This window comes from Anticarsia gemmatalis, chromosome 1 (assembly GCF_050436995.1).
Source record: "Anticarsia gemmatalis isolate Benzon Research Colony breed Stoneville strain chromosome 1, ilAntGemm2 primary, whole genome shotgun sequence".
Classification (NCBI taxonomy): domain Eukaryota; kingdom Metazoa; phylum Arthropoda; class Insecta; order Lepidoptera; family Erebidae; genus Anticarsia; species Anticarsia gemmatalis.
In genome coordinates, this window is record NC_134745.1 from 2510827 (window position 1) to 2525068 (window position 14242).

A 14242-nucleotide genomic window follows, 5' to 3' on the forward strand; every position below is an offset into this window, starting at 1 on the left:
GTGGTATACCTAGGTATTTACTGCTTACAATTTTTTCGTCCTGATTACCCCGTCTAGTCTACCCCGTAATTATAAGCGTAATAAAATTGCAGATTATTATTCTGACGGGATAAGATAAAGTAAATAAAACAATTTTATTATTCATAATAATTTATTAATCAATAGATAAAGTCCTGGAAGGTGGTATCTAATATTAAATATTACTAAATGCAATAGAAATATAAAACTATATTCTTCAACAATTTCTACAAAGTCCCACTTAAACTTTGCTGCACTCCAACCATAACACTTTAGTTATGGTAATTATCAAATCCAAATATTATGTAAAAATATAGTTGTATATTTTAAATACAATCTTACGTCTAAGTAAGGATAGTATTGTGACTAATTTAAATGCAATTGAAATACACTATCTTATAATTTCTTATATTAATACAAGCGATGATCTAGGTACTATGCCCTACTACGGTGCTTATGATATAATTTCTAAACGATAAAAATATCCTTTATTATTGCACATTTATAATCTTTTATGTTACATGGCTTGCAGTGTTCCTATCACTAATATCAAAGAACTACATTAATTACATAATTCATCTTATTCGTTGATTTTTAACACATTCTTTAATAAATTACTAACACACGAATATTTCAGCACCATGGTTCGGTGTAGTAGCAAACACATAAGAGCGCGCCTCTTCTTTATTTACATTACAGTATTTCATATAAAAACTTTCTATCAACGTATCAATATATTTGTCTACTTTCTCTTTTGGACATATCGATATGATGCACCCTCCCCATCCCGCACCAGTCAAACGAGAGTGAACGCCCATTTCCTTTGATATATTCACCAACTGATCCAAATTAGGGTGAGAGCATTCGTACAGTTCTTTCAAGCTCTTGTGACTGTCCGACATTAGTCGTCCAAGGATGTTTATAATATCGTCGCTGCTACCATTCTTATGAACAATGGATCCATTTGTCTCAGTCATGCCATTGCAGCCGTTACTCCCGTTACCATTATGAACGGCTTGCGAGCAATGCTTACGAAATTCCTCTACTCGTATCGCTTCCTCGTATACGTGAAGGGCGCGTTGCTTCAATTTAAACTCCGTCAAGTGTTTCGTGTTTGCGGTGAAGTACAATTTTTCCAAATCTTCTTCACTTACATCCAATATCTCACATATTTCTGCCTTTGTATATAACTCTTTAGGTAAATACTCATGTACGAGTTTAACCATATCTTCCAAAGTATTATCAAGTTTGTTTTGCACTTGACTAAGAGTAATAATTTTGTTATCAGTGACTGCACCTGCACATGAAGCTATAATTTTAGCTGACAGCCGGCATTCTATCACGCGTCTGTTATAATCATTTGTTGCTGCTTTATTCGCCTCCGCCAAACTGTGGGCCACCACAAAGGCAGCATTTTCTGAAAGAGCTATCGGTGTAGCCCGCAGGGGTTGCCATGTTATGTACTGAGCGCAGTTCTTTTTCGCTAGAAACGCTATTGCCTGATCCATTCCACCTCCCTGAGTACCAATATATCTCTCACTTTTCGCACATAATGATGCAATGTCAGTTTTACTCAGAGGAACATTTTGTGCGTGCAGCAAAGCCAAACATGCCGCACTCACTAATGCCGACGAGCTTGAGAGACCAGAGGCCGGAGGTATGGTGCCATCCACGCACAACTGCAGTCCATTAACGATATTGTCGCTTAAAAATTCTAGTCCACCCTTTACTCCACACAAAATATAATTATACCAAAATGGCTTGCCGTTCGGGTCTGAAACTATTTCAATGTCGTCACATCTTTTTATTTCAGTATCAAAATTGCTATATTTATCATTGATGTTTCGAATATGCAGTTGTGGTGTTTTTATTAATCCAGCAGCTATTAGTATATCCTGTTCTAACGCCATGGGCAACACCGGGTAGCCGCAATAATCGATGTGCTCACCAATAAGATTTACGCGGCCCGGCACTCTGACAAAAAACAATGGTTTACTTCCAAATTCTTCACTAAACCTATTCTTCAATCGGTTTATCCTCTCATTATTCACTATTTTAGTAATAGGCACTTCATCACTGGAATTGTTGCAGTTCATTTTGGTGTCGTAGTTAAGGAAACGCGGATGTAAACAAAGCGGTAACACAGTATGAAACACACAAGCGTCGTGTAGCACTGAAACTTACTGACTGAATAACGTTGTTATCAATAGTCACGTATGGACTGATTCGCTACACTGTAACAACTCTAACGAATGTTATTATCAGCCTCGTTTATTGTCCACAATAAATATAACGCTTGCATTCACTAGCTTGGAGTTCGTCTCTCGTTATCAACAGTCGCTATCTAGTTAGACGCCTACAATAAAATATTTTGCAAGATCAGGTACATTCACATTGTTAATTAAGTGACGCAGTGATATTTTTTGTCGACTGAATTAAACTACATAACCTACAAAATGCTAACACAGCTGCTATAGCAGTCTGTGTATTACTAATATATCGACTGATGACGCAGCGCGCATCTTGAACCGGTAATGTGTATTTCATTGAAGCACACGGTCGTTTTTATTGCTGATTAAACAATTTTACAGTTATGTAAAACCTGTTTTTAGACTGTGTTTTCGTCCGCACAAAGAAACTACCACATTTCTTTCTAGCCTCACACCTGCAAAAATCTAAGCAAATGAAACTGCCAGCATAGTAGTTACATATAAAATTATATTGGATATTTTAACGGCGAAGTTAAAATGTTTATAGCCGAGTAACTGCACTTATGCCGATAAGGTCGATAGGTAATCATTGATAATAATTAAATAGGTACTTAATTATATTTGTTACGACACTTGGTAGATATTTAAAAAAAGCTGTAAAATACCCACAATGAAGCAAATTTATTTAGGTAAGCGTTTGTTACTCAAAATTATTTGTGCGAAAGCGCCTACATTAATTATTATTTTACACGTGTCGTTTATTTACGCACAGTCGCGAATTCATATTATTTCAATAAGAAAAAATAAAGCGCGCTTAATAAAACATAAATATTTATGTTGATAAGTTCTTTACTTCCTAAAAGATTATAAAGTAAATAAGATAAGCTGCGGTGACATAGATTTTAAATGGACTATTTAACTCAACGGATTTAACAGAGATAGTAATTAATAGTTGATACGAAAGTATTGCGCCTGATTAGATAGAAATGTAGGTAATTATTTCAAGAACACCATTTTATTTAAAGAGAATTACCCGATACTTAGTAAACATGGTAAAACCAGCGATAACGCTTAACTATTGTCGGTAATTACTGTTACGAAATTTATTTAATTTAATCACGATATGATTAGATTTCAATTTTGTCATTAAATTCTGTGTTTTGGAATATCGATGCTGCAGTTTGCGGACAAAAGGACGAGCTTCCTTTAAAGACATTACTTATTTTTTAGGAGGATTTTACTATCATTATAATACTTTGACCAGACTCAAAGCATTTAGGAGTGCCCTCCGCCTTCCAACAAAATCATGGAATGCCGACATACAACAGCATGCATCTGCAATATTATGGGATAGGTAGCTATAGTAAAATTCCATGGAGGGTTGCTGCCACGCAGGTAAGGATATAAAGAGAAAGTATGTTGTATCCATCCCACGCTATATTGGAAAATATACGTAAGCCCTTATAAAACATAATTAGATTTGTTTTTTATATTCCATTCCAAACTAATGGGCTTAATTTTTTTTGTTGTTAATATAAATTTATTCGTTTATATTTGACTTTTCTTTTTAAGCAGTCGGGGTTTTCGTTTTTTGTAATAAATTTTCAGTTTTTATTTAGTTAAGTATTACTTTGTTTTTCACGACGTTACCCTTTCTTTTAAGGAGTCGTTTTTTTTACCAACTCGACTGAACACCGAGAATGGCGAGAATCGAACTCTACTGAACTGTCAAAAAGATAACCACAGAGTACCTACTCAACTTAACTAAATTGTGGTGGACAAACATTAACAAAACACCAAGAAACAGTTGAATTTAATTGAAATGGAGATTTTATTAGATTTCAAAAAGATTTGCCGTGCCTGTTTATCGGACACGGGTCCTATGAAAGAACTGTTTTCGGTTTGTACACCTGAGGTTTATGAGTACTGCACGTCTGTGGAGGTAAATAATCGAACAAAGTTTAGTAAATAATTCTAATAAATTCTGCTCGTTTACGCACTACTATTAATCAAGAATTTCTTTCTGGAGTGAAGAAGGGATTATACTGCTCCTCCACGCTAGCTAAGTGCTGGTTGGTCTCTAAACATAAAAAAAAAACATTTTTAAAGTAAACAAAATATTTTCTTCACCAAATCGCTGGCCAAATACAATATACGGTGAATTTTTGTTTCAAGGTTTTAAAAGACGATACTTTACCAAAACAACTATGTCAACCTTGTGTGGAGTTGTTGAAGAAAGCCTATTACTTCAAACAGTCTGCAATCAGATCCAATGTTATTATAAAACAACAAGGTTTAATAGAAGTAAGTAAAAAAAAATATACTATCTACTTTTTTAACAGTACAGATGAACCTTGATTATAAGACCCCTTCATTAATGACTATAAATGCTGACTTAGTTTTTTCAATAACTCATTCATCCCAATGTTGTCGATTAGATTTGTCTAGATGCAAATTTGTCTAATTACTACTCCAATTAGTTAAGACTATGGAGGATGTGAAATTTAAAAAGTGCTTTGTTTATTTTGGTTTACTTACAAAGAGATCTGAGGGCCAATTCTAACTGTGTCAACAAAAAAATTTTTACAAAGTAAAATTTTAGAGTGACATAAAACAGAATCAACAGTTTAGTTATCTATGGTGCCATAGATTTTAACATGATAAACTATTACAGCAACAACAGGTGAAACTGGAAGAGAACCAAATAAATGACAATGAAATAATAGAAATAAATGCTGCCGAGATAACTGGTGACTTGTTGACTCAGAGCATCGCAGCTGACAATGAGATTGTTGTGGTTGACCAGTCCATGGAACCTGCAGAGATTATCAGGTATATGTGAAATACTAGGAAAAGAACTAATAAATAATGACATGCTTGAAATCTTCACTATTGATCAGATACAAATGTTATGCAAAACATGCTACTTTAGCTTATTATTATAGACTGTGGTTTCATCTTGTCCATGGCTTACTATTGTCTTATCTTAAATTGTTTCTCTTGCAGAAGAATACGTAGAAAAAGAGAACGGGCTAGACCTTTGAAGAAAAGAACAAGAATGAAATGTCCAAAATGTGAGAAATCATTTCAGAAATATGAAAATTTCGAGGCACATATGAGAAGTCATTTTGGAAAGAAGGTACTTTTAATAAATCATAATATATCATCATTAATATCACTTATTTATACTATATTTCAATCATCAATCTTCTAACACTGTAAAATCATAGAAATAGCACTTCACAGTCATGCACCATGTCTATTTTCTTCCCCAGAAACCAACATGGGATACTAACGCTCATATCTGACCTTCCAGCCGGACATAAAGTGCGATCACTGTGACAAAACATTCCCAACTTTGCGCAATCTCCACAGTCATTCAAGAACCCACACTGGTGTTAGGAAATACCAATGTCTGACTTGCGGGAAGAGCTTTGCGTACCTCAATGTACTAAAGAACCATGAATTGATACATATGGGTGAGAAGAGACATGTCTGTCATATATGTGATGCTAAGTTTGTGCAGAGATATAATCTCAAGGTATGTCTATTACAAGCTTATTATGTTATTAATTGTAATCTTCAGTAACTTGTTATTTATAATTCTGGAGTCCACCAGTGTATAATACCTTTAGTTCTAGCAAAATATTGGAGTACTTTCATTCCTAATTGTGGTTTAGGTCACCACGCCGCTAGCATTGCGCCGGAATGTCGTGGGTTCGATTCCCGCATGGGACAATTATTTGTGTGATTAACAAATAATTGTTTCGTGTGGGAATCGCGACAAAACCGCGACACATGAGCATTTCTTAATGATGTGTTGTCTTTAAATAAATCCTCTTATTTACTGATTGTTTAACTTAACTACACCTCTTATAAATTATATTTTAGACTCATATAAGAACACATAGTAATGAACAGAACTACATTTGCGGGCAATGCGGTAAGAAGTTCTCCCAGGCTGGTAATCTGAAGATACACTTAATAAGGCATACTGGTATTAAGAACATAGCCTGCCAGTTATGTGACATGAGGTTTTATGTTAAGGTAGGTTTTTATTTAATCTATTATTCTTATAGCAGACTGGCCCGTCTTCGTCCAGATAAACGCAAAAAAAACACGATCAATCCGTCGTTAAAAAGTCGCGAGAAATTTTCGTCGTCCACATTGCCTTGCACATCCTCTGCTACACTCCACCTGGATATGGTGCAATATTATGCCGTTGATTCCATTCCCGTGGAAATTTCGATCCCATATACAACTTGTGTCGATAGTTACAACCATATTAAAAAAGAATTTTCACTTTCCTAAGTAATGTGCATACATACATTTTGAATGTTTATTCATTTGCAAAAGATGAATTGACGAAAATGATTATAATGATTCTTAGAACCTGTAATGTTCTTAGAATGTATAATAACGCAATTTAATTAATGGTTCCAGAGTGATTTGTTCAAACACATGCGGTCTCATTCCGAAGACAAACCGTTTTCGTGCGAGTATTGCGACAAAACTTTCAAGAGTAACAGCTTCAAAGTGGTTCATATGAGAACACATACAGGTATTCATATCACTTTTTTATTGAATTATTATGCAGTCGCCTAAAATTTTATGAATTTGTCGGAACTCCTAGAAAAACTAAGAGCTTCATTTTTGTCCATTATTTTGATCCAGTGGCACAAATGTCTTGCGTCAATAGTAATAGTAAGGCAAAATAGCAGCAAGAGCTGCATAAAATAAAAAAGTAAAAACAAGTTATACAGGAAAGGTGTTGATGGAGACGTAAGAACGACCTCTATTCGTTTCGAACAGAAAGTTAATTGGCGCATGCTACACATAAATAGAATATATTTTTTAATTTTGACGTGTTAACAAAAACCTATCGCATTCTGTGAGAAGAGTTTTAAAGTTATAAATTATTTCAGGTGAACGTCCTTACTCCTGCGATCTTTGTCCGAAGAGTTTCATGGCACGTAAAGATATGAGGAATCATAGGATGATTCACACCGGTGAGAAGCCTCACAAATGTCAACTTTGTGATCAAGCGTTTATACAAAAGTGTGCTCTAAACAGACACATGAAAGGGCACATGCAGAAGGACAATGAGAAACCACAGAATATATTGATAAGAGCGCGGTTACAAAGCGGGGAGTATGCGCAATGGCAGGATGTGTGACATATGTATTTGAATTGAGCAGTAGTTAGGCAGAGATAAAATACTGCAATGCATTAACCCGTATGACAAAAAGAATGGATCAGAATGAAGCTAGAAAAAAATGCAGGGATCGTAGCAAGTGACGTTATTTGATCTCTACCTATCCTTATGGGGATACAAGTGTGATGTTATGTATGTATATGCTACAATGTACCTGGTAAATTAGATCTAAGGAAACTATTTTTGCTTTGTCACCATAATGTTACTAATATTAAGAAAAATGTTTCTAAACCAACTAATTCAAAATGTTACGTAAAATGGCATATCGTTATGGAAATGTAAATAACAACAAAATAAATATTGTTATGTATACATGGAGCCAACTCTTTTATTAACATTCCTAGCTTAAGATCCAGACAGACATAATCATTATTAGACTATAATATCTCGCTAGCCGACATACGTCTATGTTTGCCAGTTTTAGAAGCCGCAGGAGTCATAGAGATTGAGACCTCTAACTCCAGGTAATTTACTGAAAATTTGACAGCAAAAATGTTGAAACTTTCGATAATATCGATAAGCCAAATAATACCCGTACCTTTCAAAATTCACGACCAATCTATATTAATATGACAAACGACTAGAGGTTCGCAAACACAGCTAACACTTTTTGGGTAAAGAATTCACAAAATAAAACGTACAGACCTACTATTAAAAAAATATATTTATTTTAATAATACTTTACATAGGCACTTAAAATACAAAAACAGTACAATCGGTAGTTAAAGCTGCACTAACAATCGAAAAGAAATGAAACTGGTGAACGATTAAAATAAATGACTAATCAATTAATTGTGTTTTTACAAAATGTAGGTATGTGACTTATTTCGAGACCAAAAAATCAACTTATTTTGACTAATATAAACTACCGAACGGCTTATAATTGGTACAATTGGTTTCTATATAGAGTTTATAGCAATCAATTGTACCAATTGCCAGGTGATTCAATGCAATAAAATTGTTTTTTTGAGAATTATCCTTAGGAAATCTATAAAATATCAGTCTTTAAAGCAAAAGGATAACATTAAAATTTTTCTGAGACATTCCAAAAAACCTAAACTGATTGATTCTCTTTTGTAAAGATATTACGTAGATTCGTTCTACGACAGAAGAATCTAGAATCGATTTTTTTCAGAGCTATATTAAGATAAATATTATAAACACAATAGTTTACCCAACTGTCTGAAAAGTTAATAAAGACAGCTCATATCATTACAATGAACCTTCACAGATATACTTATCTCATAATTATTCAGTTTCCTATACCTTCCAGTTTACCTCTTTACTTCAAAAAAAAGAATTAAAAAAGTCAGATCAATTGATTGCAGGAACAATTCTATCATGAACCTTCATATGTCTCTTCAATGTTCCTCTCTGAGTAAACCTTTGATCACAAACAGTGCACTTATAAGGTTTATCTCCCGTATGGATTCTTATATGATCTGTTAATCTCTTTTTAGACACGAAGCCTTTTGGACAATAACTACAAATAAATGGCCTCTCCCCAGAGTGAATCCGTTTATGTTCCAGCAAAGTAGAGGGCGTTGCGTAAGATTTGTCGCAAATGTCGCATTTATATAACTTCTTACCATCATGTATTAGTAAATGTTTAGCCAAGTTGTATTTGTCTGTAAAAGGGTAGGAACAAATTTGACATATAAATCGTCGGCCAGTGTGTCGCCTTGTCACATGACACATTAGAATGGTATTTGTAAAGAACTTCTTCCCGCAGTGTTCGCAAGTGAAGCGACGTTCCCTGTTCTCTTTGTGAGTTTCCAGATGTGCCTGCAAATACAATAATGTGATAGTTTACATAAAATTGGCTATTACTTATAAAGTGAACTTAATATGTTTGAATGCATGCGAATCAAATGATTAATTGTGGCTTTACTTTTGTTGATATCAATCAACAAATCACGTATCAACATGCTTTAATAAAAAACCGATTGAAAAATAATTTACGATGTGTAAATTGATCAGCCACAACAACTGCACAAGACAGAGGATGAAAAATATTTTTGTTTTAATATTTAAATCTCTCATTGCTCTTACCCTTAAAATAACAGGTGTAGTGAACCCCCTGCCACACACATCACAAACACTTAATCTTCTCTCTCCATGTGTTTTTTCATGCATTTTCAAAGTCTGTCGGCTTTTGTAAATCTTTCCACAAGTCTTGCACTTCAGGCTCTCAAGGTTTATGAGTGTGTGCTCACTCTCATTGTGCCTCTTCAAACCACTCCATGTCATAAAAGTTTTGCCACAAGGAGAACAGTGAATGGAAACCTGAAACCATGCTAAGTTGACTTAAATTTGACCATATACTAACCAAGATGTATCTATAATCTTAGTTGGAATATGGAACCATTTAAGATGACAGCAACTTGTATGGTTATAGTATATATTTATTAGAGTAACAAAATTTGTGGTGTTTGCTGGTCTCCGCCTATCCTATGGGAATAAGGTGTGCTCTTATGTATGTAATAAAATGATACTTACAGGCTTGCCTTCATGTTCAAGTTTATGTGCTTCAAATCTTTCCTTGTAGTTAAACTTTTTACGGCATAGATCACATGTGTATGTATATTTTTTTCTCTTGTTCTTTGTACTTATTTCTGTTACATTGGACTTTTTCAATTTTACATGTTTTTTTGATTTCCTGTAGTATAAGTTATTTAGTTAGTATACTTAAATAGATTGTAATGTGTGTTTATGAATTTTTTATTATCTATATACATACCTCTTTTGTACTATTTTATTTGTTACTATAGTATCCTCAGCTAATTCTTCAGTTTCCAAATAATCTAAAACTAAGCAATAATAAATTAAAGAACAGACTAGTATTAAAATAATAGTTTCACACCAGATGTTGTTAAGTATTAGTTATTACTGTTTTAATACATAACAGCCTTTATTTCTTTTTTAATATCTGTATTGTAAGTAATATATTTAATTCTCAAAGAATTAAATATACAGCCATGTATATAATTCTGTTACCTTGAACTTCCTCCAGTTCCTCAAGTTTTACTGAAATGTCAACTATTTCAGTCTTCAGTTTATCATCATGAGACACTCTTTCAGCTTTTGTATCAATATTAACAAAATCTGTCTCACATTTTAAGGACTTTTTGTAACTGAGTAGTGTGTCCTGTGACTGTATACATTTCTGTTTAAATTCAGAATACTTTGCGATAAGTTCATAACACGTATTACAAATTGACCGCGGCAATTCTTCATCTTCGAACACCTGAAGCAAGAATCACACGATTAGTTCTTTTGATTTCATAAAATATCCTGAAAATTTATAAGACGCCCTTACTTCGACCGATGTACAGAAACAATAAACATTAGGAGATACGTTATCAAACAATGTGTATGTAAAAGATTCTTTTGTTATAAGACAGGCACGACACAATTGATTTATATTTGCCATTAGTAATTAAATTTATAACATTTGTTTTGAATTCGAATGTTTACATTTTTTATGCTCCGTCGCTCGTAAATAGCGAAGACACTGACAGTGACAACTGACATAATATATTTTTTTGTTATCCCGTTTTACGGCTCTGTGAAGTGACATAATAATAATTATGTTGTATGTTGTCACAAAAAAATATTTATAGAAAGATATGTAGGTACACCATTTTCCCTTGTGTTAGTATTTCCGCGGTAAATTACAGGTTCTTAAAAAAAAAACCTTTATCACTTCACTTACAATGTGAGGTTAAGCCTTAAGCCGACGGGCGTGAGGAATAGCGATATTCAGCCTATTCAAGCTCAGTTCAGTAGGTAGGTATAGATAGAGTAAAATAAATTATGACCTATACCCTGGAGGGAAACTTTTTTAAAATTACGAGATACCTTAATTAACTGGAGAAATATACTTCTATTTCTAATAATAAGATACAACTACATTCAGAGATTCAGAGATTTTTGATAAAATATGTCGGCAAGCTCTGTTACCTACCTAAATAAATATCATGAAATGTCATCGTAGTTAGTGATCACAGAGTACATAATATACCTATAGGTACTGGTTAGTGATCCTCCTGTCCTGCAACCAGAGTTTGAATTCAAGTTTTTGACAGTTGAATAGGTAGTTTTTATTATAAGGTTTCTACATACCCTTTCTTTTATAAACGTGAAAAATGGCAACTTACCAGTATTCGAATGACGAATTTTTATCAATGGTACAATTCTACGCAATTGCGAACTATAGTGCAGAAAAGGCCATGCGATTATATGCTGATCCAAATCACTTGAATTCTCTGCGTAAGCGAGGGATTCCAAACCCTAGTGTACCAACCGGTAAAACAATCATTAACGTTACCCAAAACTTACGCGATTTTGGACAATTTCGTCAGCCTAGCCACTGCCATAGTATTAAGGGAAACTGTAAGAACATATCAAGTAGCCGAGAAAAGGCCATAGTGAAGTTTTTTCAGAAGAACCCTTGGCAAAGCACTCGTAAAGCGGCTAACATATTCAATGTTACTGCAAATTATATTAGGAAAACACTAGAAGAAAATGATATAGTTGTACATACCCTCCAAACAAACACTAATACAAAGAACGTCAAGACACAAGATATAACAAATGCAGAAGAGAGAATAGCTTTCAGTGAGTGGTTAATTGATAATCCTACTGCCAATATATTGTGGACTGATGATTTATTGTTTACCCAAGGAGGAAGTAATTATATCTGGTCTGAGTCAGTAGGCAAGTCTGAAATAAATAGTGAAGAAGATTGCAAAAATGATAAAGAGATCAGAGTGAATGTGTGGGCTGGCATAATAAATGACATTTTGATAGGTCCTGTTTTTATTAAAGATGCACTATCAGCTGACTCATACTTAGAAACACTAAAATCAATTATTCCTGACTTAATTGACAATTTGCCACTGGCACACATGCAGGATATGTATTTCCAACATGACGGGTCTGCTGCCCATTGGACAAAACCTGTGCGTAAATATCTAAATAAGCAGTTTGGTGACCGTTGGATTGGTCGCTATGGACCAATTAATTGGCCTAAGAAGACCAGGGATCTGACACCAATGCAATTTTATTTATGGCCAAAGATTAAACGTCTTGTGTACACGAAGAAAATCAACAGTGGTGAAAAGTTACGCAGTGCTATAATGGATGCCTTTAATAAAGTTAGACAGGACAGAAAAAAATTAAGTAATTTGAAGGAAGATGTATTAAAACGAGCACATTTTTGTATCAAGAAAGGAGGATTCGGATTTACGAAATTGACTAATAAAAAGAAATAAAAAAAAAATGGGAGAGTGTTGGACGACTCTAAGCTAATGTACAGACCTACATCAAACACATTGAAGATTTTATTTTTATAGGACTGATTATATTTCAATAATATTTATGGAAAAGTGAATTTCAAATATTGTAGCAATATTCTTAAAATATTGTACATAATATTATATTATGTGATGCAGATTAAGATGACAATATTTAGGTATAGTACTATTATTATTAGTATGTAACAATATACATTTAGGTATAGTATATTGTTACATACTAATTGCTACCTGCTGGTTCCATATTCCACTTGTGTCTTAGTCACAGACTTAATTTAGCATGGTTTCAGGTTTCAATTACCTAAATATTCATGAATAGCTATATTTTGGCCTATTTCACTCAACATTTCAGACCTATTTGGGTGTGGCTTGCCACATGTGACATGGTTACTTTTAACATGTTTTTTTTACACTTAGATTTGACTAAACAAGCATGTTTTAATCAATGAAGGCAGAATAAGATTTAATAATTTGAGTCAATCAAACATTAAGTTTAACCTTTATAAGTAATATCAAATGTAATCTATCATATTATTGTATTTCCAGGCACATCTGAAGACTTTCAAAGAGAACAGAAAATGTTGCTTCACTTGCAAAACACTGCAGGAATAAAGTTCTTTACAAATACTTTTCTAATGTGTCATGTCACACACACTGGCTGATTTATGTCAAAATTGCTATATTGATGAAACTCGAAGATTGAAGAGACTGAATTATTTTAAGTATAACAATGGATAAGAATATCTGTTGATTTTTTTTTATTATAACTTGAGATTGGAACGCTACATATTTCAATTGCTTATTTTATCTTGTTAATTAAGAATATTTTGATACTGTCATAAAACAAAGATGAATCTATGTAATATATTAACAAGAGAGCATCAATTAGTTTAGTTTTTTATTGAAAAGTGTCTCTGTTCTATTGTATACATAATATAATATGTCTAAGATAATTTGATGTTATCCTTTTTATTGCATTTATAGATTTATTTGTTAGATACTTTAAAGCAAAATTCTCAAAAGTATTAAAATTTCTATTTTTTTGTATCATGTTTGATTGTATGTTGTATTGATTGTACTTTGTGAGAATGTTCTATCATGTTGTTGATAGTAACCAAATTGTAACTATTGTTAACCATTCAAGAGTTTCTTTCTGTTAAAAACGTTTTAATTATTTGGTCACAATGTTAAATGTTAGCCAATTACTTGGTCGCAATTGCAATTTAAACTATTGTATTGAGTTTACAATAATTTTGGAAGTTAAACATGTCATACTTTTAAAATAGAATTGTTTATAATTATTTGTTGTGATTGTTTTGATACTTACTACTTTGTCAGAAATTACCTGAGTTTTTTATTCTTCTACTGATTGTACTATTTGATTCACTACGAACATAAGTGCCTTTTAAAAATAAATATTTCTATAAGTAAAATTTTAGTAGTTTTTTTTGCAAGTTTTACCTGATTAATGTGGTAATTAG

At 33.1% G+C, this 14242-nt stretch overlaps 3 protein-coding genes across 4 annotated transcripts; 1 reads left to right on the forward strand and 2 right to left on the reverse strand.

The window, feature by feature from the left end:
- Positions 1 to 145: 145 nt before the first annotated feature.
- Positions 146 to 2702, reverse strand: Galk (N-acetylgalactosamine kinase). Its single transcript, XM_076136532.1, has one exon. The coding sequence runs from the start codon at positions 2112 to 2114 to the stop codon at positions 636 to 638; it is 1479 nt and encodes a 492-aa protein (XP_075992647.1). The 5' UTR covers positions 2115 to 2702; the 3' UTR covers positions 146 to 635.
- LOC142987645 (uncharacterized) lies at positions 2340 to 7730 on the forward strand. The gene is made up of 10 exons (XM_076136543.1): positions 2340 to 2401; positions 3459 to 3623; positions 3892 to 4170; positions 4404 to 4532; positions 4903 to 5060; positions 5235 to 5367; positions 5545 to 5769; positions 6120 to 6275; positions 6672 to 6789; positions 7154 to 7730. The coding sequence occupies exons 3-10, from the start codon at positions 4051 to 4053 to the stop codon at positions 7402 to 7404; spliced, it is 1290 nt and encodes a 429-aa protein (XP_075992658.1). The 5' UTR covers positions 2340 to 2401; positions 3459 to 3623; positions 3892 to 4050; the 3' UTR covers positions 7405 to 7730.
- A 374-nt stretch (positions 7731 to 8104) lies between these two features.
- On the reverse strand, positions 8105 to 10963 carry LOC142987653 (uncharacterized). Of its 2 annotated transcripts, none has more exons than XM_076136565.1 (6): positions 10763 to 10963; positions 10441 to 10690; positions 10184 to 10247; positions 9943 to 10102; positions 9496 to 9729; positions 8105 to 9228 (listed from the first exon to the last, which is right to left on the reverse strand). In XM_076136565.1, the coding sequence occupies exons 1-6, from the start codon at positions 10874 to 10876 to the stop codon at positions 8758 to 8760; spliced, it is 1293 nt and encodes a 430-aa protein (XP_075992680.1). In that variant the 5' UTR covers positions 10877 to 10963; the 3' UTR covers positions 8105 to 8757. The 2 variants fall into 2 exon arrangements, with proteins under 2 accessions (XP_075992680.1, XP_075992671.1); XM_076136556.1 differs by having other exon boundaries at positions 8106 to 9228; positions 10184 to 10253.
- Between the last annotated feature and the right edge of the window lie 3279 nt (positions 10964 to 14242).